Consider the following 26,139-nt stretch of genomic DNA (forward strand, 5'->3'; position numbering starts at 1 on the left):
TTCTTTTCTGGCGTCTGACGGTGCTAGGCCTACAAGTGCTGCATAGAGTGTTATGTGGACAAAATTCCTCGACACATAAAATTCAAAAAAGAGAAACTTATTATGTGGCCTTTGGTGTCTAACTTCTTTCCCTTAGCAAGTATGAAGAAGCACTCATGTGGTAGCCTGAATCATTACTTCACCTCTTTTTATGGATGTATGATAATCTAGTGCATGCATTTATCACATGTTCATTTACCCATGTGGAGGACAATAAACATTAGGTTGTTTCTATGTTAGAGCTATTATGACTACTGCTGCAATGAATATTTACATACACATGATTTTTGAAGATGCACTTTCAATTCTCTAGGGTATACACCTAAGAATAAAATTTCTGGTTCATATGGTTTAACAATTTGCTGAGCTACCAGTGTTTTCCAAGGTAACTGCATCGTTCATATTCCTACTAGAGCTGTCCGAGGCCTTCCCTTTCAGAACAGCCCCCACCACCATCTCAACACTTGACATGGGTTCTGGGAACTGATTCTGGGTCCTCTGAAAGAACACTCAGTGCTTTTAATCTCTGAGACATCTCTCTAGTCTCCTTCTACTTTCTTGGTGGTGTCCTTTGAAACACAAGCGCTTTGGATTCTGAGGAAGTTCCATTTTCTTTTGTCACTTGTGATTTTTGTAACATCTAAGAAACCAGTTGTTTGTTCCCAGGTCAAAGTGACTTCCACCCATCTCTTTTCTAACAGATTTACAGTTTTAGCTCTTGTGTTTAAGCCTTTGTTATGTTTTGAGTTAATTTTTGTGTGAAGTGACATTCCTGATTGACTCAATTGTCAAAGTACCAGTGTTGGAAGGGCTATTCTTTTCAAAGCTCTTGGCAGCCTTGCAGAAATATTTACTCAAACCATGTCTGCTCCTGTGAGCTCTCAGCTCTGTTCCCCTGGCTTATTTGTCTGTTCTCCTGCCAGTAGCAGTGTTGGTGATAGGAGTCTTGTAGTCAGCTTTGAAACTGGCTAGTGTAAGATGTCCATCACTGTCCTTTCTTGGGATTATTTTGGTTATTCTGAGACATTTTTATTCCCGTACGTATTTTAGGATTGGCTGATCTATTTTCTGAAATGATAGCAGCTGGGATTTTGATAGAGATTTTGTTGCTTTTGGGTGTCCATTTGAGGAGTATTATCATCTTCAAAATACTTAGTGTCAGGCATAATGGGATATTGCTTGAAATCCCAGTGGAAGTTCGAGGCCAGGCTGGCCTACATAGCAAGTTCAAACACATGTTCATCTGGCATACTGAAAAGAAAAAAGAGCCATCGAGGGTGGGGGTCTGAAAAGATGGATCAGTGGTTAAAATTCTTACTGTTCTTCCATAGGACTTCGCTTTGGTTTCTAGCACCTGTGTCAGGTGGCAATATGTACATACAGGCACCTACATACACATAACTAAAATAATAAAAATAAATCATGCAAAAAACTAGGGCTGTAGCTCAATGGTAAAGCACATGCCTAGCACATGTGAGGCTCTGGGTTAAATCTTCAAGATTTCAAAAAATATGTTTTCTAACCCTTGAATACAAGACACTGCTTCACATAAATATTATTTAATCTCCTTTAATAATATTTCATAGTTATGCCTTTTTTATAAATTTATTCCTGCAGTGTAAATGGAATGCATCTAGATTATGCATTGGGCTTTGATATATTGATCTTATATGCTAACCGCTCACTCCACTTATTGGCTCAAATAGATTAATTGTAGATGCCTGATAATTTTCTACATACATGTAAGATGAGAGGAGACAGACATGGCACATAGGAAAATGGCTGTTTCTAAAGGTACAAAGGGAAACCCCATGTTAGGATGAAGTGTTTGATCATAATTGGGTGTGTTAATTAGGTGAGCCACAGGGACTTCTGATTGCTGGATTTCAATACTTTGATAGCTGGATTTTGGATGTCAGCCTCAGGAGGGAGAAGAGGTTAAATAAGAGAGTAGTTCTTGATGGCTAGCTTTAGGAATGCAATCTAATGAAGTTTAGCAAGCCAGAGGGAATGGGGGGGAGGGCAAGGCCTGCCAGACCTGTGGGCTAATTTTCCTTCATGTGTGGGTGTTTGTACATATGTATTTAGGTGCATATGTGTGTGGGCAAATGCTTGGCTACATGTGGAAGGTGATGCTGGTGTCTCATGTTGGGTGTCTTCCTCTATTCCTGTTACTCATTTTTTGAGACAGGGTGTGTGCACACAGGTGTGTGCCTGCAGAGGTGTTTGGTTCCCCTTCACCTGAAGTTACAGGTGCTTGTGAGTCATGTGGTGTATGCTGAGAACCAGATTCGGGTCCTCTGCAAGAACAGTGCGTGCTGCTAACCTCTGAGCCATCTCTTCAGCCCCATCTTCAGAGGTTCTTAAGCCATGTTAGCTTTTGACAGCCCTCACATTTATCTTATCTCTGTCTCTGTCTTTCTTTCTCTATCACAATTCAACTCCGAGATACCTGGTTTCTGTGAGGTATTTGTAGTTACAACTGAAGCTGACCACGCATTAACAAGTCACAGTGTAGCCACATCCTGGGGCTCTCAAGGGGCCACCATGAAAAATGAGGCTGGAAAGATACACTAAGAGGAAGCTAGGGGGGATAAACTAATAATTCCAAATTCAGAGGGAGGAAGAGACAAGTGGAAGAAGGAGAAACAGCAACACCTATGTTTAAGAAAGTAGTGAGACGCACAAGGTGAAGCTGCTGCTGTCTCTGCAGTGAACGCTGGCTGGACAGCCTGACCACTTACCAGGATGACATCAGGCAAGTTCTACGGGGTTATTCCTGCTGCATGAAGAGAGAGAATCTGAGGCTGGAGAACTTCTGCAGAGCTCCTGGCTGCTGTTTCTCTTGGGGTGGAGACTGGAAATCTTTTTTTTTTTTTTTTTTTTTTTTTGAGACAGGGTTTCTCTGTGTAGTTTTGGAGCCTGTCCTGATACTCGCTCTGTAGACCAGATAGGCCTTGAACTCACATAAATTCACCCACCTCTGCCTCCCAAGCACTGGGATTAAAGGTGTGCACCACCCTTGGCTGGAAATCTTGTCCTCTGAGGGCAGCCTGATTGTAGCTCAGTGTGCCATGTGGCAGCTGAAAACTGGAGACACCTCTGAGAACTGGAAATACTGGTAATTCTGTTTGGAAGTTCTCATTTTACATTTTCTTAAAGAATGATGAGCTGAATTTAGAGCATGTCATTCAAATCTAGAAAATCCATTCTGCACTCAATTAACTTAATCTGAAAGATATAGTGGACCATTAATCTATCAGAAGCAGCAGTTTTGATAAAACAGTCAAATTAAATTCCCCAACTGAGAACAAAAGGGAAAGATGGCTCTCAGTATCACTCGAGTAGAGAGTTAGTTACTCAGCTCAAATCTTAGAGGTCTGGCTTCTGAAACCCTCTGGAGAGGTCAGGCAGGGCAGTGTGTTTAATGATTTTTCAACTGTGAGCTTGTAGGGGTGAGGAGTTGGGGACTATTTAGTTGGTCAGAGACTTAGAGAGGATCTAGCAAATGATATTATTTAATAGAACCCAGACATTTAGTATTGTTGCTGTGAGGTTAAAATGTAATGAGGCTTGTCCATTTTGAGTAGCAGTTGTGGTCACTCTGGGTTGTGACCCCAAATCACCCTCCTACATGCCGTTGCCTCACTCCTTGCCTGGCTGCCGAGAGAGCTGCCTGAGAAACTAAGAAAAGTATTCATAAAGCTTGGCACAGGGGCCAAATGATGTTCGTTCCATCTCCTTCCCTCTTACAAGGAAGTCGGTCTGAGTTCTCGGTTGAACGTTGGCAATTCTGAAGTGCTAGAGGCTTGGGACAAGGTGAGCCAGGAGCAGCTGGCAAGGAAGGAACTGGACTGAGAAGAATGTGACCAGGAAGCAGTTAAGGGCGGGAAGAACAAAGGGCATTCGGTATCCTCTGTATCCCTGTATCCGCTGGGGCCCTCTAAGTGTGATGGTTGATTCCAGCGGGAAAGCTTGATTGGATTAACAAACCTGTGAAGTGTTTTCAGAGATTAACTGAGGCGGAAGCCCCGTGGTGAATGGGTGGTACCCACTGAGTAACAGAGAAGGGAGAAAGCCAGCAGAGCACCAGTCATTCCTCTTTCTCTGCTGACTGCAAGATGCAGTGGGAGGAGTTGCCTCAGGCTCCTCCCCCCTGCTATGATGAACTGTATCCCAAACTCAACTCAGTTAAGTTGCCTCTTACCAGGTAGTTGGTCTCAGTGACAAGAAAACTTACTGATACCTTGTTACTCCTTGGATATAGCTACAGTTGAAAGGAAGTTATGTTCCTGAAATCCTGATCTTAAGTCTAACAGTAAACTACAGAACATCCTGGCTCATCAACACAGTCCACTAGATGGGAGCTATGGTCACTGTCACTCACCAGCATGAGCACACCACACACTTCACAGTTTGCACTCAAGCACACGAAGACACACGCAGGTATGTGTGTGTGTATGTATATATGTATACATACATATAGCTAGCTGGGAAGAGATTGAAAATCAAAATCTGAAGTAGAGCTTTGATTAAATTTTTATTACTTTTGTAAAAACATCATAAATCAAACCAGGCACCATCCCAACTCTGGGTGCCTTTTTCAGTATTTAAACTCTGAAGACCTGACTTAGGCTCTATTTGGGGTTCCCTCTCCTACTGAGTTGCCTGCCGATCCCTGGGTCTTACTTAACTTTCCTGAAGCAGTCATTGCTCTATCCACATAGCCTGAGAGCTTGGATCATAAAAGGATCCAGCGGTTGCCTTGGTCACCACAGGGGTCTCTGATGGCAGGCATGAGGCTGTGTTAGGGAGAAGAGGGGTAGTTGTTGGGGGAGAGGCTGAGAAAGGCCCTTTCTTTAGACTAACTGAACTGTGGGTGGATCCCACTTGCTTTCCCAGACTTAAAATGCTCACCCTTCAGTCTTCATAATATTTATTGCTAAAGGCACTGGTCTATGCAGGTGACCTGGCTCCAGTAGGCTGAGTCACAGACATCTTTGAAAATGGATACCCTTGATAAACATTCTCCAGGAGTGAAGACACCTGCTCTTTCTACATGTTCATTTTTTCAATTACCTATGAGAGCTCCAGATTCTACCTAGATGCTACCCTCATCCCCACTAGTTATTCCCCTGCCATCCCCACCACAGGATGGACTCTTGTATTCAGTCCCCAGAATACACAGTCTACACACGTAAGAATCCTGCACATTTAATGCACAGCTCCGTGCCCACACCTGGGCAAACCCCTCCCATTTGTTCCCTCACTAAGATCTAAAAGCAACCACATGAAGTCCTCATTTTCTAGACAGGGAAAAATTATAGATAGTTAATTCTCTGCTTAACATCACAGAGAGATGTCAGGTTGGTGACACACACTTTTAATCCCAGCATTCGGGAGGCAGAGGCAGGCAGATGTCTATGAGTTTGAGGCCAGCCTGGTCTACAGACCAAGTTCCAGGTCAGGTAGGACAAACTAGAAAGACTCTGTCTCATCCCTCACCCCTGAATCACAGATGGCAGAAGGTAAACATGTCTATACATAAATACATATGTACATATCCACACACACAGCCATACCCATGTACACATATGCATGCACATGAAATAAGTCAATCAATCAACCAATTAATGTAATTTTTTAAAAAAAGACAGTAACAGGAAGAGCTTGTGATTGGCTCAGTGGGCACAGGCAATTGCTGTCAAGGCTGATGACCTGAGTTCAAGTCCTGGGATCCACGAGGTGAAAAGAACTTATTCCCACAAGTTCTCTGAGTTCTACACACACTCTACAATGGCCCCCACCCCTTAAATAAAGTAATACTAATACTACTACTAAGCCATCGTAATTGTACAGATTCCACCCATTTTATTTCTGTGAATTTATATGCTGTCACTTCAGTCATTCTCCTTGCTTGGCTTGGTGCATTCCTCTTTCCTGCATCTTTATTCTCATTCTTCTAAAGTCCCTCCCAGTACTACACAGTTTAAGCAGTCTCTTTAGAGAGCAGACAGAGCTCTGCCCTCTAGTGGCTTCCAGTTATCTTTCAGGACATCATTAGAACTCATAAGCCAGGAGTTAAGGTCTTCTAAGCAGCTTTTTCTGGTACTTATGCCTTGCAGTGATGCTGCACTGTTCCAGGAGAGATGCTAACCCCCTCTGGCCTCTGAACCTACTCTACTAAGAATGCCCTTCCACTGGCCACTGTCTGTTGAGTCCCTTGATTTCAATAGGCGTTAGCTTAGACCTCTTACCTCTTCCAGAGAATATCCATGTCTGGATGTGATGTCCCTCTTGGGGTCCTGGTGGCCAATGCACACCCCATTACAGCTCTATTGTTTTTAGTGTTGCCTCTTTCCCCACTAGACTATAAGCTTTCTGAGGGCCAAACACTACAACTGGGTGTTCTGGAGTTGGACAGAGTGTGGCTTGCATAGTATTAAGTGGTAGCCCTGTGCAGCACTTAAAAGGGGCACAAGTAGACAACTAAATCACTTGTATGACTATGCCATTCACTCATTCATTCATTCATTCATTCTTGGTTTTGAAACAGGGTCTCTTTACATATTCATGCTGTCCTGAAGCTTGCAACCTCTTGGCTCAGCCTCTTGGGTCCTAGAAGTATCAGAGTGTGTCACTGTACCTGGCCAGCATGTTCTGTGAAGTGGTGAAACCCCTTCAGTCTTGCATCTTTGAATTTTTGGAGCTGTGTGACCACTTACACGGATTATGCCATGAGGGGAAAGAGATACTTCTGTGTTTCCTCAGTGTTAGAGAACTGAGTGGGAGCCCTGTGTGTCATCAGGGATGTGACTCTGGAATAGTGCAGCAATGTGGCAGTCCTCAGACTAAGGGTGGCACTGTCTATTGTTCAGGGGAAGAGAACTAAGGACTAATATTGTTCCACACTAGACAGGGTTCAGGAGCAAAACCCACGTCTGTCTGTCTGTCTCTAGTGCCTGTCTCTTAGAAGCTCTAAACGCTACGAAGTTACTTGTTGGTGTATGGCAGGGTGCTTCACTGCATAATGACCATGAAGTTGGTCCTGGGTTTCCCCGACCTTGTCTGGCTCTCTGCCCACAGTGCAAGCGGGCTTCACAGAATTCTTGCCCCTGAGACCTACAGAGTCTCTGAAGCCCACAGTTGTTTCCTGGAATGAACTCCTCTCCCATTTCTCTAGAAAGTACTTGATCTTTCCATACTGCCTTGTTCATTTCCTTCCACTGTAATTCACAAGACTCAGTAATTCACAAGGAAAGCAGATTTATTCTCTGCCCGAGAGCAAGAGGAGGCAGAGCAGGGACAAGGGGGATGATTCGTTTGTGCCATTTGTTTCCCAAGACCTCACCCATCCCTGAGAAAATCAATCCAGCCTTACAAAGGTGACTCCAGTCTCTCTTAAAGACCCCAGTCTCAACTTGAGTTTTGGTGAGAACAGACCACATCCTCCACAGCACAGTCCCGGGCTGATTCTCCTTTGACAGTCCTGGTCCCTGTACTTTATGAATACGGTGGGCCCTGAACTCTCACAGTAATTCATTTATTCTTCTGATTCTTCTTGTCCTTGTTGTACTTGTTCTTCTTCCCCTGCCTCCTCTTCCTCACACTCTTCTTCTTCCTCCTTCTCTTCTAAGGATGTTGCTGACCTTTTTCATTAAGGTTGGTGACATTTATCTGTCCTTTATCCAGCTTGGCCAGAGTGATTGGAAGGAAGGTTGCTTCCATGTCTTCTCTCTATCCAGCCCAGAGTCAAACCCAGAGCCAAATCACAAAATGATTTTTTAAAAAGATTTATTTATTTATTATGTATACAGTATTCTGGCCTGCAGGCCAGAAGAGGGCACCAGATCTCATTACAGATGGTTGTGAGCCACCATGTGGTTGGTGGGAATTGAACTCAAGACCTCTGGAAGAACAGCCAGTGCTCTTAACCGCTGAGCCATCTCTCCAGCCCACAAAATGATTTTTAAAATTGTTAATTTTTTGTATGTGTATGAATGAGCATACATGACTGTGTGTGTGGTGTGTGGTGTGTGCATATGTGCACGCATACATGTATGTGCTGAGGCCAGAGGTTGACTTTAAATGTCTTCTATTTTCCACTTTGTTTTTTAAAACAGGGCCTGTCCTTGAACCTGGGCCTCACAGAATCAGCTAGTCTGACTGGCCAGTGAGCTTCAGGGACCCTTCTGTTTCTGTGTCCCCAGAGCTGTATTTCTCACACATGCCACCATATCAACCTTTTGCAGGGTGTTGAGGATGGAACTCACATCTTCATGCTTGTATGGCAAGTGCATTACCCATGAGTTATTGCCCCAGGATACTGGAATCCCTTATCACCTAGAAAGGTATCCTGTCTGCCAACCCTGTTCTAGACACTGGAGTTCAGCAATGAGAAGGCCAAAGAATTTGCCCCTGTGGAGCTCAGAATGCAGGAAATGTTCTGTGCAGGGCATCATTCTATAAATGCCTCTGAAGGCACAGACTATGTGCTTGGATCTGAAAGAACCATGTTCTCCAAAAAGCCTCTTCATCATCTGTTATGGCAAAACACTCTTTGCAGACTAGAACAACTTAATTGTGTCCTCCAAATACTGACAAAGTGCAGTTTCTAGAAAGTTGTAGGAGCCTATGATCCACATTGGATGGACGGAGTAAGATTTTCCTTCCTGGAGGGTGAGGTGGTCTGGCAAGACCAGTGTAATCATTAATCTTTCACAACTTGAAGTCCAGGGCCAGCTTCCAGAGCACTTTAATGAGAACAGTTAGATTTTAGAGGCAGGTAGAGGTCTGGCAGGAAGCGGTCAGACTCCAGGAGGACCAGTTCTGGCAGAAGCCCTTGACTCCAGTAGGCTTTGCTCAATCTTCATTTCTTTTCTTTTTATGTGGATGCAGTGAACTCTATTGATGGTACTCAAGAGAGTAGGGCTCCCTAAGCCCTTCCTGTTATGATGAGGTCTGGAATGGAAACTGAGGGAGATGCTCAGTGTGGGGGACTGAGTTGGGACAGGCAGGCTCTTGTGTCCTTGCTGGGATAGGTGGTCCAGAGATTCTTACTCCTTGGAGGCCATGTAGGCCATGAGGTCCACCACCCTGTTGCTGTAGCTGTATTCATTGTCATACTATGAAATGAGCTTTACAAAGTTGTTTTCACAATGGAAGCCCCATCATCAAAGTCAAAGAGTGGGCATCACTGTGAAAGTCACAGGAGACAACCTGGTCCTTAGTGTAGCCCAGGATACCCTTCAGTGAGCCCTAGGATACCTGCTTCACCACCTTCTTGATGTCATCATACTTGGCATTTTTCTTCAAGAGGCATGTCAGATCCAAAGCCTACACATTGTGGGTAGGAACACGGAAGACCATGCCTATGAGCTTCCTGTTCAGCTCTGGGATGACTTGCCCATAGCCTTGGCAGCACCAGTGAATGCAGGGAGGATATTCTTGGCAGCCCCATGATCATCACACCACAGCTTCCCAGAGGGGTCTTTCATAGTCTTCCAGTGGCAGGCATTGCATGGACTATGGTGATGAATCCTTCCACAATGCCAAAGATGTCATGGATGACATCGGTCAAAGGGCTAATCAGTTGTGGTGTGGAAGCATTGCTGGCAATCTTGAGTGAGTTGTCACACTTCTCATGGTTCACAGACTCACAAACATGGGGGCATCAGCAGAAGGGTCAGAGATGATGCCCCTTTCGGCCCCACCCTTCAAGTAGGCCCTATCCTCTCCATGGTGGTGAAACACCAGTACACTCTACCTCATATTCAGCACCATCATCACCACGTTTGATGCTGGCAGGATTTTACCCTTGGAAGAAGGTGATGGCCTTCCCATTGATGTCAAGCTTCCCATTCTCAACCTTGACTGTGTCATTGAACATGGTAAAGTAATATTAGAACATGTAGACCATGTGGTTAAGGTCAGTGAAGGGGTCATATTGGCAACAATATCCACTCAACCAGATATGAAGGCAGACCTGGTAACCAGGAGCCCAGTATGATCATATATGTTCACTCTGATCTTCACCATCCTGTCTCAGACATGGGGCTGGAACTTCACAAGAAGATGAGGCTGTCTCTGAAACAGAGAGGAGCAGGGAGCCAGTCTTCATTTTCTTAACCCCAGTTTAGGAGACACATACACACATACACATAACCCGCCCCACAGGATCACATACATACACATACACACATATGCACAGACATAAATACACACATACACACACACAGAGACATACACACATATACACAGATACACATGGATATGCACATACACACATGCAGAGATATACAGAAGTAGACATAGTCATATGCAGACACACAGGCAGACAGACAGACAGACACATGCACAAAGATGTGAACACAAACATACACAGATGCAGAGACACACATATGCATGAACATGCACATACACACAGACATAAACAGACACATATATGCACATACATACATATATACATACAGACATGCACAGACACGCACAGAAAGACATGCATGCACACACACATACATAGATACACATGGACATGCACATAAGCACACATACAAATATACATAGAAATACACACAGTCATACATAGGCACACAGACAGACATACAGACACATGTGTGCACTCATGCACACACCCATGTGTGTGCTCACACACAGTGACTTTCTCAAGGATATTTGGCTGTGCCAGAGCCCCACTGAGGGACATGGAAAGCAGAAAGCTGGAGAGAGGATAGTGCCTTCGACTTTTATAGCCATGGAGTGTCAGTTATAAAAGACCCTTGTACCCCCACAATCTTGGAGGCTGGGCATGCCTTATCACTTCTGCATGAGCTATGTAGTCTATGGTGCTGTGGGTGGTCTTCCCAAGAAATCATGGAATTCCAAGTAAGTTGTGTACAGGGCTGTCTATGTTTTCCACGTGGATAGCTTGGGCTGTGGGTCAAGGCCAGCCATGCTGTTCTCTTTTCCAGTGCGCAGATCCAAGGCAGCTGATGAAGAGAGGAGCCGTCGTGCGCAGCGAGCCCGGGATGAGTATCGGCGTCACTCACTCCGAGCTATCCAGAAGGGCACAGTTGCTGGCCTGAGCACCATGTTCCAAGAACTTGGCCAGAATCATGAGCAGGAGGCAAAACTCTACCCTCAACTTCCGTGCACGAGTTCACAATCATCCCTTACAGAACCTGACAGGTGTGTTAGAATGGGCTGTGATTCCATGAGGCAAACTCCATGGGTTCTAGTCCAGGCTCTGTCTCTTATTTGTTGATCATTTGCATCCTTGGGCCTCAGCATTCCAATCTATGGAATGGGGCAGAATTCAGAATTAGGGTGGTCTCTGAACCTTTCTAACAACTTTGCAGTTCTGGGGGTTAGTCTTTCAGAGGGTAAGGATTCTTGTAATCCTTGACATCTTTTTCCCCTAAAAATCTGCATATGCAAATCCCCAAATGTTCCCTCAGTTTTAGATTCCTTGGTCTTGGTCAAGACCTTGCAATGAAAGACCTAAGATGGGATAAGTATAGCCCAGTAGCTGGGGACCAGGGCCACAGCCTTTTCTAACTGTGGATGGAGCTGGTTTACACCTAGTTTGAAAAGCAGGGTTGCAGACTAGTGTGGGCAAATTAAGAGTTCCTTGCACACATTTGTGTCCCTAGAGGGGCTGTTTGCCAAGGACACTTTAGTGACAACCTGTGATTGGCAAAGTCAAAGACATAAGGTCACCTGGAGCCTCTCCACGTTCTGACTGCCTGGCTGGGCTGGCCCTGAGACTTAGCCTCCTATCTCAGGGCCCCTCAGCTATCCATCCTGGCAGCATAGCCTTTTCCCTGAGGAGGGGAGCTGGGGAATCAAGCATCTGTGGCTCCTTCATCTCCAGAGAATGTTCAGGAATCAGTTCACCCCCAGATAGTGTGGTTTATCCACTTTTACTCTGATTGGAGTTTGGAGTTGTTCATAGTCCCCCCACTCTGCTTTCCTGGAGTCTAACAAGAGCTAACTGTGCCTTCATATCCCCCCTCCACACTTCCTGCCTTCCTTCCTTATCATATATGATTCCCTAACGAGAAGGTATGAGAAGGTGTGGTGTTCACAGACAACTCTGATTCCTTCCCTGTATATCATCTCCTCACAGCACCTTCATAGAAACTGTTCTTAGATTCTTACCTTACCCCATCCCAACCCCTGGGCTTCTCTGTGCACTTGCCAATGTTAAAAAGCAAAACAAAAGAAAAGAAAAATGCAAACCACCTTATTTCTCCTCCTTTCTTTAAAAGCTACCCATGTTCTACTACATGGATTTGTTATTAGTTATTAGAGACAATCAGTGGGCATTGCTATTTCAAATTTTTGTAATCACCAACTAGACCCTGTGTGTATAAACTTGTGAAAATTCAATCCATATTGGGCAACCCATAATCTGCAAAGATACTCTCCCAAGTAGGGTCTTTCTTAAGAGCTGTGTGCTTTTGAAATTCACTGACCTTGTGCAGGACCAGCACCAATGTTTGCAACTTCACAGCCATTAGCCTGGCCCATGGTGCTGTCAACCTTGTTTTGTGTAAGAAAATATGTCTTGGAGTAGGTTTAAATACTCACATATGTTTTTGGGCCAGGCTAAGCATTTCCCATATGCTGTTGGACCATGGTGTTTCCTTCTCTTTGTTGTACAGTTCCTTCATTCCCTGTGTGATCCATGTTCTCTTTATATACCTCTAGGAACTCCCTGAGTTAGGGAAGAATTGTGACAAATAATTTTTCACAGTTTGTCACTTATCTTTTGATTTTTGGAGGTAGAATTTTCTAGAATACAGAAATAGTTGATCTTTATGAAATGAATTTCTCATGTGTTTTCTGAATAAGGAAGTATAGTCAGAACTGCCTCCCCCTTCTATGCCTTTAAAACTTTACTTATTTGTTGTATGTACATGTACACACATAATACCCACGCTAGACCAGAAAACAACCTGGAAGAGTCAATTCTCTGCATGTGGGTCCCTGGGATCAAACTCACATGGTCTGACTTTGCAGCAAGTTACTTTACCTGCTGAGTCATCTGTTTCCACTCAGCTTCCTCCCCTTTCCCTCCCTATCCCTTTTCTTTCTTCTCTTCCCCTTCTCTGATTCATCCCCTGCATTACTGTCTTTCTTCCCAGCAGGACCTGGGAGCGTCCCCTGCGTCCACTCTCCAGAGAAGTCATCGTGCGATGGTTCAAGGAGGAACAGCTGCCTCGCCGAGCTGGCTTTGAGAGGAACACCAAGTCCATTGCTCCCTGGTTTCATGGTAGTACATTTATAGGTCCCATGGCAGGTGGTGTTCACATGTCCAGCTCTTCCTCAGATGGAAGAAGTCTTGAAGCATGGTTGCAACCAGGGGTGTGGAGGACTTTGGGTTCCATGATGCCACAATTCTGCTCCCAACACTTGGACAAGGGTCCTAAAGTCCAGTGTCACTGGCATACTGGACATGCATCCCCTCTGTCTTCTGGAAAGTTGTGAGCTTGAGTCCCACCCACTGCTGTCACCATTTAGCCTCCTTGGTTGTCAAGTCACCAACAAGGTTCTGTCCTTGTACCCATGAGACAGTGAGCCCCTGGCGTCCCAGGCTACTGGTGAGCAGGGCCAACATCTTGCTTGTGCTTCATTCTACAACTCTGTTCTTAGCCATAGCCATAGCACAGCAGGCTGCTGGCTCTGAAATAAATCCTTTTTGGTTAGACAGATGACAGACTGATGAACGAAGAGTTCAGAGTCACTCAAATGCATTAGACAAGGAGGCTCTTTAGAATTCCTTCAATTCCTTCATTACAGATAAGGAACCAAGGCTCAAAGACAGGAGGTGGTTTTTCAAAGGTACTAGATGATGTGTAAATTTAATACCAAGAAGGACTCTCTGGGGGCCATAGCCTCAGTCGAGCGATCTGAATATGCAAGGGCTTCAAGAATGGAAACAAACAGGGCTGTGGCTTCACCAGAGACTTCCTGAAGAGAAGTAGCAAGAGCTATTGACTTTGAGTTCCCTCAGTGTCAGGTAGCTATCACTGCACAACAAACCCTTTCAAGGCACTGTGCCTTGGAGCAACTAGACCTTTATTGTTTCTTCATGTGTGTGTATGAGTTGGCTGGGAAGTTCTAGTTTGGTTCAGATGATCTTGTCTGAGCTCACTGATTGCCTGGCTGGTCTAGGAGAATCTCCTCTGTGTTCATGTGAACTCTTACATTACAGAAGTCTAGCCCAGACCATCAAATCTCAGAAACTTGGTCTTTCTCCCCGAGCCTTCCTTCCCTAACCAACATTTAGCTCAGTTTAAGAGAGCTTGGAACATCTCTGGTCAGAACAAACTTCCCCTGCCACAGTTATTACCCATATCTGCATGTTTCCCAAGTGTCAAGTCTCCTAGTGGATTAAAGAGTGTTGGTTGGTCTGTATTTCCTGTGTGTTTGTCTTTGTAACAAACTGCCCTCCTATTCTAGACCAGTTTGATGTACTCTCAATTCTATCCACTTGGAGGGATGAGGCTGCTGTCATGCTAGTGTAGAGTTCTGGTGTCTTGACATTGATTTGCAGCTGGCAGAGGAAGGCTTTCACAGGCATGTATTGGGCATGGCTCTAGTTCTGGGAAAGGCACCAGAAATGCTTAGCAGGAAAATGTGCTAATTGAGAAAAGCTATCTGTACCTTTACTCTAGCCTGCTGGAGCCCAAAAATCATGTGCACTCTGAACTGCAGGCAGGCAGCAGACAGCTGAGATACAGTGTTGACAGGATCTATGAAGGTCACAAAGGTGATGGCACTTCCAGTCCAGGCCTTGGGAGCCACTTTGCTAGTCTGTCCTCTTTGTGACTCATCCTTTACAAAGTATTCTGGGACTCTTTTAATGCAGTCAGATTCCCATCATTTCTCTGCTGTTATCCCCTACTTCTCTTCATACACTCAAAAATCAAACCAAAACTAAACAAAACAAAATTCTCTAAAGTACAAGGATCAGGTGACAAGTAGTTCCCTACACCAGCCTTGAGTCAGCCGTCTGTGTCCATCTTACCCAGGGCTCTGTCTTTTCTTATGTTCTTATATGAGCCACCCCCCTCTCTAGCTCAGGCCTCCTGTCCTTGTGATGCTGCTGCCTGCTTTTGCTGTCTATCCCCAGCCCTTTACTTGGCAGATACAGTCTTACTTTTCATCTGCTCATCTGAGAGGCACTTTCCTGATTTCTTTCCAAAGGCTATTTTATTCAAGCTCTGTTAATTTGGCTTCCATCATTCTTAAATAGCTTCCTTATATGATTGGTATTTATCTTAATCTTCATTGTCTGTTCTCGTATATGAACGTAAGTTTGGAAAGCTAAGGGTCAGCCCTGTTTACCCCAGTGCCTGCCACAGTAGGTATCAGTGGAGGAGTGGTCAAAGGTAGACATGAGGTCTCAGAGTTAGGATGTGGTCCCAGGCTTTCCAGTCCCAAATATTAGCCCTCAGTACTCAGTACTGGGTCGTGGTAGCTGAATGATTCCACCTAGTAATAATCTGACAACCCAGAACTGCACAAGAGAGGGATGACATGTTTTTCTAATTCTTGATATGTTCAACGGGGCAGGATCCACGTCTTAGGCACCTGTGGGTTCACCTGTCACCTCTGCCTTCCACCTGCCCAGAGGTCAGGTGTAGAAACACAGCTAAGAGAAGTTTGTCATCTTCCAGTGCTGTCATTTTTGTTGACTTCTAGAAGACCACTGTGACATCCCCACTGTGTGAGTCACATGCATATATAGGCTTTGTTGCACCTGAGAACCCAGGCACCCAAAAACTTGGCAGCTACTACCAACTAAGGGTTATTTTATACTTCTGTCTCATGATTGTTGGGAGTTAATGGTAGACATCTAGATCTCAGACTGAAGTTTTATTTCTATTGGAAAGTCTGATGGTTTCATGGCAGATGGAAAGGAAAGAAATAGTGAGTTACAAAGTAGTTTCAAAGTTTCTGGATGAAACAGACACCTACTATGATTGCATAGGTGTCATTGGCCAGAGGCAGCCTGGGATCTGGTGTCTATGCTGTGCTTGAGAGTTTCGAATGGTAAGTAGGCTCTTATAACTACTTTCCACTTTGAGGAAACTTTGTTCTCTTAGGCCTCCACATATTCAACAGATCATGGAGTGGCTCTTCATGGCTCAGAGAAAGCACAGTCAACACTCATGAGTGACCTGGCCATCTGTCCTGGAGATGGTTCCAGAGACACCCTGCCTTCTCTCATATTGTACGGTCTGAAGACCTTGGTGGATATATATATATATATATATATATATATATATATTATTGCCACCATGGAAGTAGCTTATGGTATCTCAGGCAGGTGTGGAGTGCAGCTCAAATGTCCCATGAAGCTGGGGTTTGGTGGCTGTGCTGGTTGCTCAGAGGGGCTCCTGGTAGCCAGTAGAGAAGGTAAGTTGAGGTGATCAAAATTATGTGTTTTCTTTTTGGGAAGGCCAGAGTTTTTCAATTTTTATTTTTATGTACGAAGACTAGCATGGTCTCTTTCATGGGGTAGATTGTTTTGAATAATTCATTCAAGAAAGGTCACTGGGTTCAACTTAAGGAAGCCTGTGTTCTTTACATACTGATAGAAACACTGCTTACACATGCTCAGCAGTGACTCCCGTAGTCACCCATGTTGCCTTCAGACATTCAGCTAGGAGAAAAGAAATTTATCTTTAGTTTTACTTTCTAACTCAATGGAGAAAAGGGTTTTATGTTGTCACAGAACAAACAGAACCTAGATTTAAGTCTTAAAATTTATGTAATTGACTTCATGTTCTGCTGACAGTTTCTACTATAAAGCATGTAGGGAAGTTGTTAACACACAGAACAGAACTATTTAGTGACCAAGTTTTCATTGATCTGTGACAGAATGGAAGAAAATGGTTCATATAAGGAGGATGGCCAATTGCCTTCGCTTAGAAATGACTGCGCTATATTTATATTCTAGGATTATATTCCTTTTCAGTTTTAGTGTTAAAATGTTCTATCTTTTATGAATTGATGGTGATAGCTAACAGTGATTACTTCAATATATTGCACTTTTGGGGAAAAGCAGGACATGCAGCCCATTTACAGCTCCTGAGATATGTGTATGTGTGTGTGTGTGTGTGTGTGTGTGTGTGTGTGTGTGTGTGTGTGTGTAAAACTTTGTTCATCTCTAAAGTCGAGAATAACTGGAAGGTCCCAACTTCCTTCCCCAACATAGGGATTTCATGATGGGTAGGTGGGACTCCTTCTGTACCAATCCCTACTGAGACAGAGAGATTATCAGCCCACAGGTAGCCTGTAACATTTTGTTAATGGCAGGGACTCTGCTCATGGCTTTGGTGGCTGGATCTCAGTGGGGAGGTCCTTCTTCATGTAACTCTCATTTTCTGGGAGCATTGGGTCCACTTAGATATGCTCTTGTCATACTGATGGTGTAGGCAGAAGACAATGATGGGCAGCATCTGAGTTTCTTAGCATCTAGGCTTAGGATCATTAAGCTGTTGGCTATACTTCATATTGCTGGCTACAATTTGTCTTCTTCTTCTTCTTCTTCTTCTTCTTCTTCTTCTTCTTCTTCTTCTTCTTCTTCTTCTTCTTCCTTGTAAGAGACTTCAAAGTCATATATCAAAGTGTATGGACTTGGTGAGTAAAGAAGAATTTGATGAAATGAATCACCGTTGAGTATAATTATTTTCTAGTCCTGGGAGAGACTAGACTAGTCAGTTCAGCTGGATTTTGCTGCTGGTTAAGAATGACTACTGTAATTTATAGTTCTTCTGTTTTCCCAGACATTTAGATGTATTTGGTGAAATCCAAACACCAGGACACACAGGAATCTCAAGATACCAAGATACGGGGCCCATCTCTGATCTTGGGTGTGCCATTTAACTCTGGGAAATTGACATTATAACGTGCACACCACAGGATACATATGCAAATCAAACCAACAAAGATGCCTTGTGCCCCAAAGGAGTTACATTTAAGTGCAGTACTAGTGTGTCTTGGAGTGTGGGATCAACTACCAGAGGAGACTCCAGCTCTTCAAGGAAACATGGCATAGAGAAATGAGTCTGGAGAACAGATGAGAGTACAAATGGGATGGAGATTGTCTTCCCCCTGAGAACAGCCTGGGAGGTTAATCAGTCTTCTGTTAAAAAGAGTAGTAGAAAAGCAATCCCATTCTCCTTTGCTCATGCCATGTCCCAAGAATTATGAGAGACTTGTAGTTTTTCCTGAGAAGTGCCAGCACATAAGCTTGGCTCTGGGAAAAAGCTATTTTTGGACTTCAGTGTGTGTCTGACATTATTGAGTGTTCTCTCTCTGAACATTGGCTCATTCGAAACACATTTCTCTTTCTTAACTTTATTTCTAGAAAAGGCTTAAAATATGTTCCATGGTTTGTTGTCTTGGCAATGATGCATAGTGGCCTTGCTACTGCCCCTAGGGCTTGGCATAGAAAAGGGCTACGTGGTTGATGATGGGCACAACATTGATAAATGAGTCCTGTTGAGTTCTGCTCAGATGCTGGGAGTGTGTCACAAGTGTGGACTCACTCTCACTCAGGTGGGATGACTTCACTCAGGTGATATATTACTGTCATGGTGCTTATTCTGACAAGCACCGAGTTTGGAATTGACATTCCCCATCTTTGTAGAGAGTGTATCCTAGAAGTTAGGATGGCTTCCCTTTGCCCATCCTTCTGATGTACCACTTCCATGCAGTCCCTCCTGTTTTACTTATGCTGTGTAGTTTGATGTACAGCATCTCACACCATTGTCCATGGTTTCTTGAGTTGGGCATGGACATCCCTTTACAGGTGCCCACCATGATGCTCAGAAAGCTGTAGAAATTTACCTAATCATTACCCACCGGTAAACCCAGGAAGTCACACAAGACACAGGATTTTATCTATTCTTTTCTGAGTATTTCATTCCTCCTTGAATTTTCTGCTATTCAGGGATGGGTATTGGGATTTAAAAAGAAAAAGAAAAAAGAAAAAAGAAAAAGGAAAGAGAAAAAGCCCTTTTTGGATTTATGAGCCCTTACTGAGATTTACTTCTGGTACAACCTGCCTTTCACTCTCCCTGATTCATGACCTTGCAGAGCGGACCTGATGTGGATTCTCTAACAAAGCTTGAGGAGCTATCTGGGAATGCCCTGTTTGTTCTTGGTGATTACTCTCTGGGCCCAGAGTTTCTGAGACCAGATGGAGAGAATGAGTCACGAAGTGCTTGCCTTTAGCTTCCAAGATCAGTGGGAAAGAACCTGGAGTGAGTTTTTGGGGGAATATTTCTGTTCATGGATAGAGCCAAGAAGAGTTGTGGAGGTCTGTGAGCTCTGAGTGAGAAGAAGAAATGAAAAGGAAAGGAGACATGATTGGTCCCTGGTTTTGGTACCAGGTGAATGAAAAAAAAAAGACGAAGATTAAAAAGGGAGGACATGACTGTTCCTAGGTATGGTTCAGGAGAAGGTTTATTATATGTATATGGGAGAACATAACCAGAGTCAGAAACATCTGGGAGAATCCAGAGTGGACATGACCAGTCTGAGCTGGACCTTTTGGGAGAGGGGGCAGAAGGGAGGGGCAGGGAGAGGGAGAGCAGGAACCAGGTATAGCACTCTGGAGGTCCAGAAGAGTGGATGAAAAGGCCAGGTAACCAAAAGGACTGGATTATACAGTATCTGGGCTGGAGAGGCTTAGGGGTGGGAGCAGGGTGTGCCAGCCAGGAGGGCCCTGTAATGGGTAGGAGCTGAGAGATGCAGAGGGAACCTGATGGCTAGGCTGGCTTTGATATGTTAAACAGGCACCTCAGCCTTTTGTCCCGGGTTTGAAATTTAGCAAGCTCAAGCACTAGAAAATTATGTGAAGCATCAACCAGGGCTGGGGACAATAGCGACATCTGGTCTTGTTCTGAGGGTTATAAGTAGGAAGTTCTACAAATTAATGCTACTGCTTGTTAGATAACAACATGGAGGTGTACAATGGAACTTGAAGCGTCAGTGGCTTCGGACCTCCAGGGCACACTGTGATTCAGTCTTGTCACTCAGATAAGAAGTAAAGGAAGACACCATGTTTATGTAAAGGGAAGCCTTTTCCTTGAGAGAAGCCTTCCTGCCAGCCTGGTTCTACAGCCGCATCAGTCCCAAGTAAACACACAGGAGGCTATATTAATTATGAAGCTGTTGGCCTTGTTTGTTTCTTATTGGCTAGCTCTGACTTAAGTAATTAACCCATAATTGTTAATCTAAGTATATCTCTTACTGGAGAAGTTTTCAGGCTTCCTACCCCATGGCGTTACATCTTGACTCTCTGTGTTTCTCCTTCCCGGAGTCTTCCTGGACTCCTAGTCCCACCTATCTAGATTCCTATTGGCCCAACAGTGCTTTATTGACATGATCACAGGACTTCCCACATCACCATGTGACTACACCAAAGGAAAATGATACTGATTGAGCCTTCCCTCTCCCCTCCCCCCAAAATGCACAAATCAAAAGTTTCTTTCATTATGATGACCATTTTGAAGTCATTTCTAAATGCCATGGGTGTAACACAGGGTATTTGGAGGGCTGGCATGCATCTCAAGTTAAAGAGCTCCCCTCTCCAGCAGAATTTGGAAAAGACAAAAACCTTCTAGCGGTAAAAGAGCAGGCCACTTGACCCATTTCTTTATTTTTTTGTAGTGCTGGAGATTGAATCTGAGGCCTTGCACAGGCTGGGCAAACATTCTTCCACAGAGCTGTGATCTAACATTTTTGCTTAAGGTATTTCCACTAAGAAATAAAAGAATTGTTTTCATTCTTTTCCTGAACGTGTACATTGGTTAGATAGCCCCAAAAGGGATTACAAAGAACAATATTGCTCTTGCTTAAGGAAAGCAGATTGCACTGGTGTCCCTAAGGTTTTGACTTTCCTTTTAGCTGTCTATAATTCTAGTGCCGCTTCTGCTCCCAAGCCCTGCATACGACACAGGGCTGTGTGCTTGGAAGGCACAGAGGCATTATTTAGCTCAGTGGCTTCCAAGGTCAGCGCACATGTGACTCTTTGTCCTCAGGTACACACTGGGCTGTATCTTTGGGGCTGTGTCTAGCTGCACCTGTGGGAGAATGATGACTCTTCATGTTTCAGCTGCTTTCTGAACATTTCCTTTGTTTTGGCCTTCTGTCAAATGCATGTTGGCTATCTGGTATTTTATTTACTCTCCACACAACTGTATGGAGTAGGTAATAGTACTAGCCATTTTGGACACAGAGTTCACAGTATGCCATTCTTGAGGCTCCACATATGTTCATTTAACCCACTAACATCACAGTGCACTGGTCATGCTATTATATAGCTGAAGAACCTGAGGTCCGAAGGATTGAAGTCACTTGCCTCAGGCGACCGTGGTAGTAAGTGGGCATGGAGGGACTCACACTTAGGTGGTCTGGCTTCTGAAGCCGAGGGGCTTCTCAGCACGTTGCAGTCCAGTCATGTCCAGCTCACCAGTGAGGAGACAGACTGAAATCACCTCAAGAACCCGGGATGAGGATCATTTCTTTACAGGTCCTGGGCATCTTGAGGTAGAAGAGATGATTGAATCTTTAGGAACACTCAGTTGTAGTGGGCTGTACGGCTACCTTAGCTGTCATGCTTCTCTTCTGCCCGGGGCAGGTGGCTTCTTTGGAGGTGTTGCCATTTTTTTCCAGCAAAGGTCTTAGACGATAAACACAGTAAAACAGACACTAGTGTTTGGGGTTGTTGAATTACCTGAACAGTGATATTGGGAAGCAGGCTCCCCATGCTAAGGCATTAAAAACAAACAAACAAACAACCAATACAAAACAAAAACACAAGAAGTCGAGGTATGAGAGGAATTGGAGCAGGGGGAGTCGGGGCCAGATTTGATCATCAAACAATGATTGAGAAATAGCAGGCTTATAACAATAAGTGCTTATGAATGTCAGGGCTTTGGCCAGGGTTATAACAAAGTGTAGTAGAGTCTGCATAGTACAGTGCTGGGACCCTGGTCTCTACTGTGTCAGTATTTGTCAGGGCAAAAAGCTCAGAACCCAGGAGGCTGGGTGCACACTCCTCAGGAGGGAGCTGTGTAGTCCTCAGGCATGCCCAGTCAGCTCCCAGAGAGTGCTTTGTAGTAGAGTACAGTAAGACTCTAGCCCTCCTCCTGCTTCCTGCTTCCTGCCTTGTCATATGATCTCTTTTGCATACATGAATTCGGTTTCTGTTCTACCATGTTGTTTTTCAGCCAAGGGCGTTTGCCGAAAGTCTCTCAAACTCTGTGGCAAATACATCTGTCTTAGAGCAAAAATAAATAAACAACTACTTGGTTACTCATGCTACACCTAAGTAATAAGCAAAAGCCCCCTCCCCCATCCTCATGGACCGTAGGCTCAGTTGCAGGTGATAGAAAAATGCAAAGCAACATAACCAAAAAGAAATTCAGCTCACATGACTGACACACAGCCGGGTCCAGCTTCAGGCTTTACCTGATCCGAGGCATGTGTGTGTTTCAGCCCCTGGCTCCTCTCCAGCTCTGAGCCCCGTTGCTCACCATTCCTTCCACTCTGAAGCAGCCATTGTTTAAGGTGCCTTGTCTACTTTCTCCCAAGTTCAAACGGTCAAGAGCCTCAGTGTTGTTCCAGTTCGCTGCGTTGTTGGCTCCAGTTTGGTTATTCGATCACCCAGAAGCCAATCACTGTGGCCTGGTAAATGAGCCGCCTGACTGGTCTGTCTTAAGAACGTCCACAGCAGGAGTAGACAGAGTCTACACTGTTGAAGTTGTTTAGACAGAAAGCAAGGGAAGGTCCAAGTTTCTTTGCCAGAAGATGCTAGGCAGGGCTGAGTAGGTGAGGGCGGTCTCTACAGAGGAAAACTGGCTGGTCTCTGCACTGCTGAAGCAGTTAGGTGGTTAAGAGCCTGACAGTCATGAATACCATAAATGGATATATCCAGTCTAGGTAAGTGCTATACAGTTTCCATAGCCATCTTCAGAAACCATTCTGCTAGGAAGTATCTGTCACTCTTGGTCATGTACAAAAACTGGAGATGCATTGTCTCTAAGGTTCATATGCTAAAGGATGTTCACCAGGGGGTGTGCTTAGGAGGTGGGTGAACCTTAAGAGGCCACTGCTGGTGTGACTTTAAATGGGATTATGGGTGGGGCCCATCATTCCTCTTTGTACTCCTCCTTAGGAGATGAACATGTTCCTCCACCCCTATGCCATTCTTAAGACTGCCAGCTAACTCCTCCTCCAGAGGCCTAAAGTTGGTCTGCTGGACCATAAGCAAACCGTGTCCCTTTCTATGTTGACTGTCTAAGGTGCTTTTTGCAGAGACAGAACACTGATCTTCACAAGCAGCTGGTCCGTCAGCTGTGAACACACAGTCATGGTCGACATTCCCTCTGTGCATAAAAATACCTGGAACCAGGAAGCCTGTCGGCTGAAACCCTTGTCTCAGCAGTTAGCCATGGTTCAATTTCATTGGGAGGTATAAAAAAAATGAAGGTATTTGAACACATTCATCACAAACTCTGTGGCTTTCAGATGCTTGGAGAAACCTCTGAGAATGAAGAGCTTAATAACTCCAGCCTCCTTAATGATATTGTCTGCAAAGTGCAGCAATAAGAAAGGAGAGTCCCAAAAATGAATGAGAAATAGCTAAGCGGTAATGGGGGAGTTGTCAGTCGGTGAGGCGAAGCCTCAGCAAAAGCTTTAAGAAATATGCACGTCAGATAAATCGAGACTCGTAAAAAGGGAACCGGGGTAGCCGGCCTACCTGCGTGTCTTTCTTTCTCAGAGTGAAGCACTGACAGAAATAAAAAGGGCTCATTTGGTTACTCGGGTGGCTTCAGTTTCCAGCTGATGATTTCCAAGGATGCAATCCCAGTTGAGGAGGAGACGGAAACCTGGGTCAGGTTTGAGGCTGTGTTAACTGGCAGATCTATGGGTATATCAGAGCATGGCGACTTTTGGGACTATGACGTGCCCTCCTTTTGCTGAGCAAATATTTTGATAGTGAATGACTTGCTCGTTGTGCTTGAGAGCATCCAGGTGGGATGTGGGGCAGGAGTTAGGGGTGTCAGGATGTGTCCACTTAAGGTCTGTACTTAAGATGCAGTAATGGAGGAAGCTGGATGCTGCTGTCCCCCTTCACCGGGTTGCTGACTGCAAATGCCCCCCTTGGGACAGTAAGGCATTGGTGGGAGGGCAGAGATGGCCTGGCTTGTTCTCTAACTCAGCGTACATCCCTGCTTTTGCTCTGTCATTCCGCAGCATCCAGGAACCCTGGGCAGAGAGCAACTCCAAGAAGGGCTTCTCTCCTCAGAGTGTGTCTGTCGTTTTCTGATGCTGCCCAGAGGAGGGCACTGTAGGTGTTGGGTTACTTGGAGCTTAGCACACATGCAGGGAGATTCAGGTGAACCCCTCCTCCTCCTTCATTACCATTAAGGGTCCAGGTAGGCATGGAGGCTGTTTGCTTCAGTTTATTACTGTACCTGTGACATTTGGAGTGGGCAAATGAGGACAGGATCAGCTGGGTTTGTGTCCCACTCAGTGGCGGTAGCACCCCACTTCCCACTGTGGTCACAACCTTCACGAGCCCCTGGTATTATTTCACTTACCATTTCCTTTATGCCCTCCATGCCTGTGGGCTCTGTTTCCATGGATTCAACCAACTGAGGATGGAAACTGTAGTTACATTACACAGATTTCATCTACGTAAAACATGTACAGACTTATTTTTTGTCATTGTTACCTAATATGTCATTGCATTAGATAGTATGAGACACTTAGAGATGACTTAAAGCACCCAATACAGAAGGGTTTCACAGGTTATATGCAAATATGAAGCCATGTTATATAAAGGACGTGAATCCAGGATCACCTTCCTCGGAACACAGGCATTACTGAACTTAATCTCCCGGTCCCTGGTGACAAGTCTGTCTGTATTGGAAAGACATCAAACATGGGCCTTGTTTGTAAATTCTAGTTGCTGTCTCCTCTCCACATCAAACCCTCAGGCACTGAGTCTTGAAGGTGGTGAGCCTTCCTGTCAGTCTGTGCCTAGAGACCTGGTCCTGACTCACTTAGAACTCAGCCCACTGAGAGGCCTCTATGCACTTTCTAGTTGAGTCTTCTTGGGGTAGGAACTGGTGATGCTAATCCACACCTTGCTCACATAGTCCTCCACTTTCCTGCTTGGGAGGGAGCCTCTGGGCTATACCTGGGGAGAATAGACTGACAGATAGACTGTTCCTCTCTCCCTCCTCTGCCTCTCAGTAACCATGAGACCATGGAAGTAACTCAGTCTCTTTCTGCCTCATTTTCTACTCTGCAAAATGGGGGATGGGGATAAAAGTACCTGCCTCAAAAGATTATTGTGAGGCTTCAGTGAACTAATGCTGATTGATCTCTTAGCACAGTGGTTGTCACAATGACAATGTCTCATAAGTGCCAATCATGGCATTGCAGTTCCAGCTAGGCATTTATTCTGCCTACTTATTGATGGCCCAAGTTCCCAACACATTCTTAGACATGAGGATAGAGTAGAAGAAAGAACCAGAAATTGATGCTTTCATAGGTCTTAGATTTGTGAAAATATGACAATTTTAATATAAACTACTGTTGAAACCATACATTTGATATAAATTATATGGTACACTACAGTAGTATGGTCTAAGTTTTTTGCTGTTTTTCAGTTATTAACATGTTTATAGAGATCCTTCATCTGTGTCCATGGTGGGGAATTTCAGGTAGATTGTATCTCTGGGGGACATTTTTGGTGGTCGCAATTGGGAGATTCTTTTGACATGCCAGAGAAAGAGGCCAGTGATTCTGGCAAATATTCCATAATTCACAGAAAATCCCTATAACACCAGTCTAAAATGTCAGTAGTGCTCAGGTTGACAAGTCCTGGTCTGTGTCTGTATATCTTGCTGTGTCCTTGCAAATGGCTCCTAGAATCTTGTTCTCACTGGGGCAGCAAGGGGATGAAGAAAAGACAAACACAGAGAGATACCCAGTCAGAAAATCTGGGATTGAATGATCTGGGCTCTGCTGGAGAACCCAGCTTGCCATTTTTCTTACATA

The 26,139-nt window shown here is 44.6% G+C and overlaps 1 protein-coding gene across 1 annotated transcript in view; it reads left to right on the forward strand.

Annotated features, from left to right (window-relative positions):
• Sh2d4b (SH2 domain containing 4B) overlaps positions 1 to 26,139 on the forward strand; it is an 86,859-nt gene that overhangs the window by 45,795 nt on the left and 14,925 nt on the right. The window contains exons 5-6 of the mRNA XM_040747662.1: positions 11,010 to 11,226; positions 13,191 to 13,315. Of these exons, the coding sequence (XP_040603596.1) occupies positions 11,010 to 11,226; positions 13,191 to 13,315 (342 nt within the window). The remainder of the gene's footprint in view (positions 1 to 11,009; positions 11,227 to 13,190; positions 13,316 to 26,139) is intronic.

The sequence above is a fragment of the Mesocricetus auratus genome, unplaced genomic scaffold (assembly GCF_017639785.1).
Source record: "Mesocricetus auratus isolate SY011 unplaced genomic scaffold, BCM_Maur_2.0 Super-Scaffold_100006, whole genome shotgun sequence".
Lineage (NCBI taxonomy): Eukaryota > Metazoa > Chordata > Mammalia > Rodentia > Cricetidae > Mesocricetus > Mesocricetus auratus.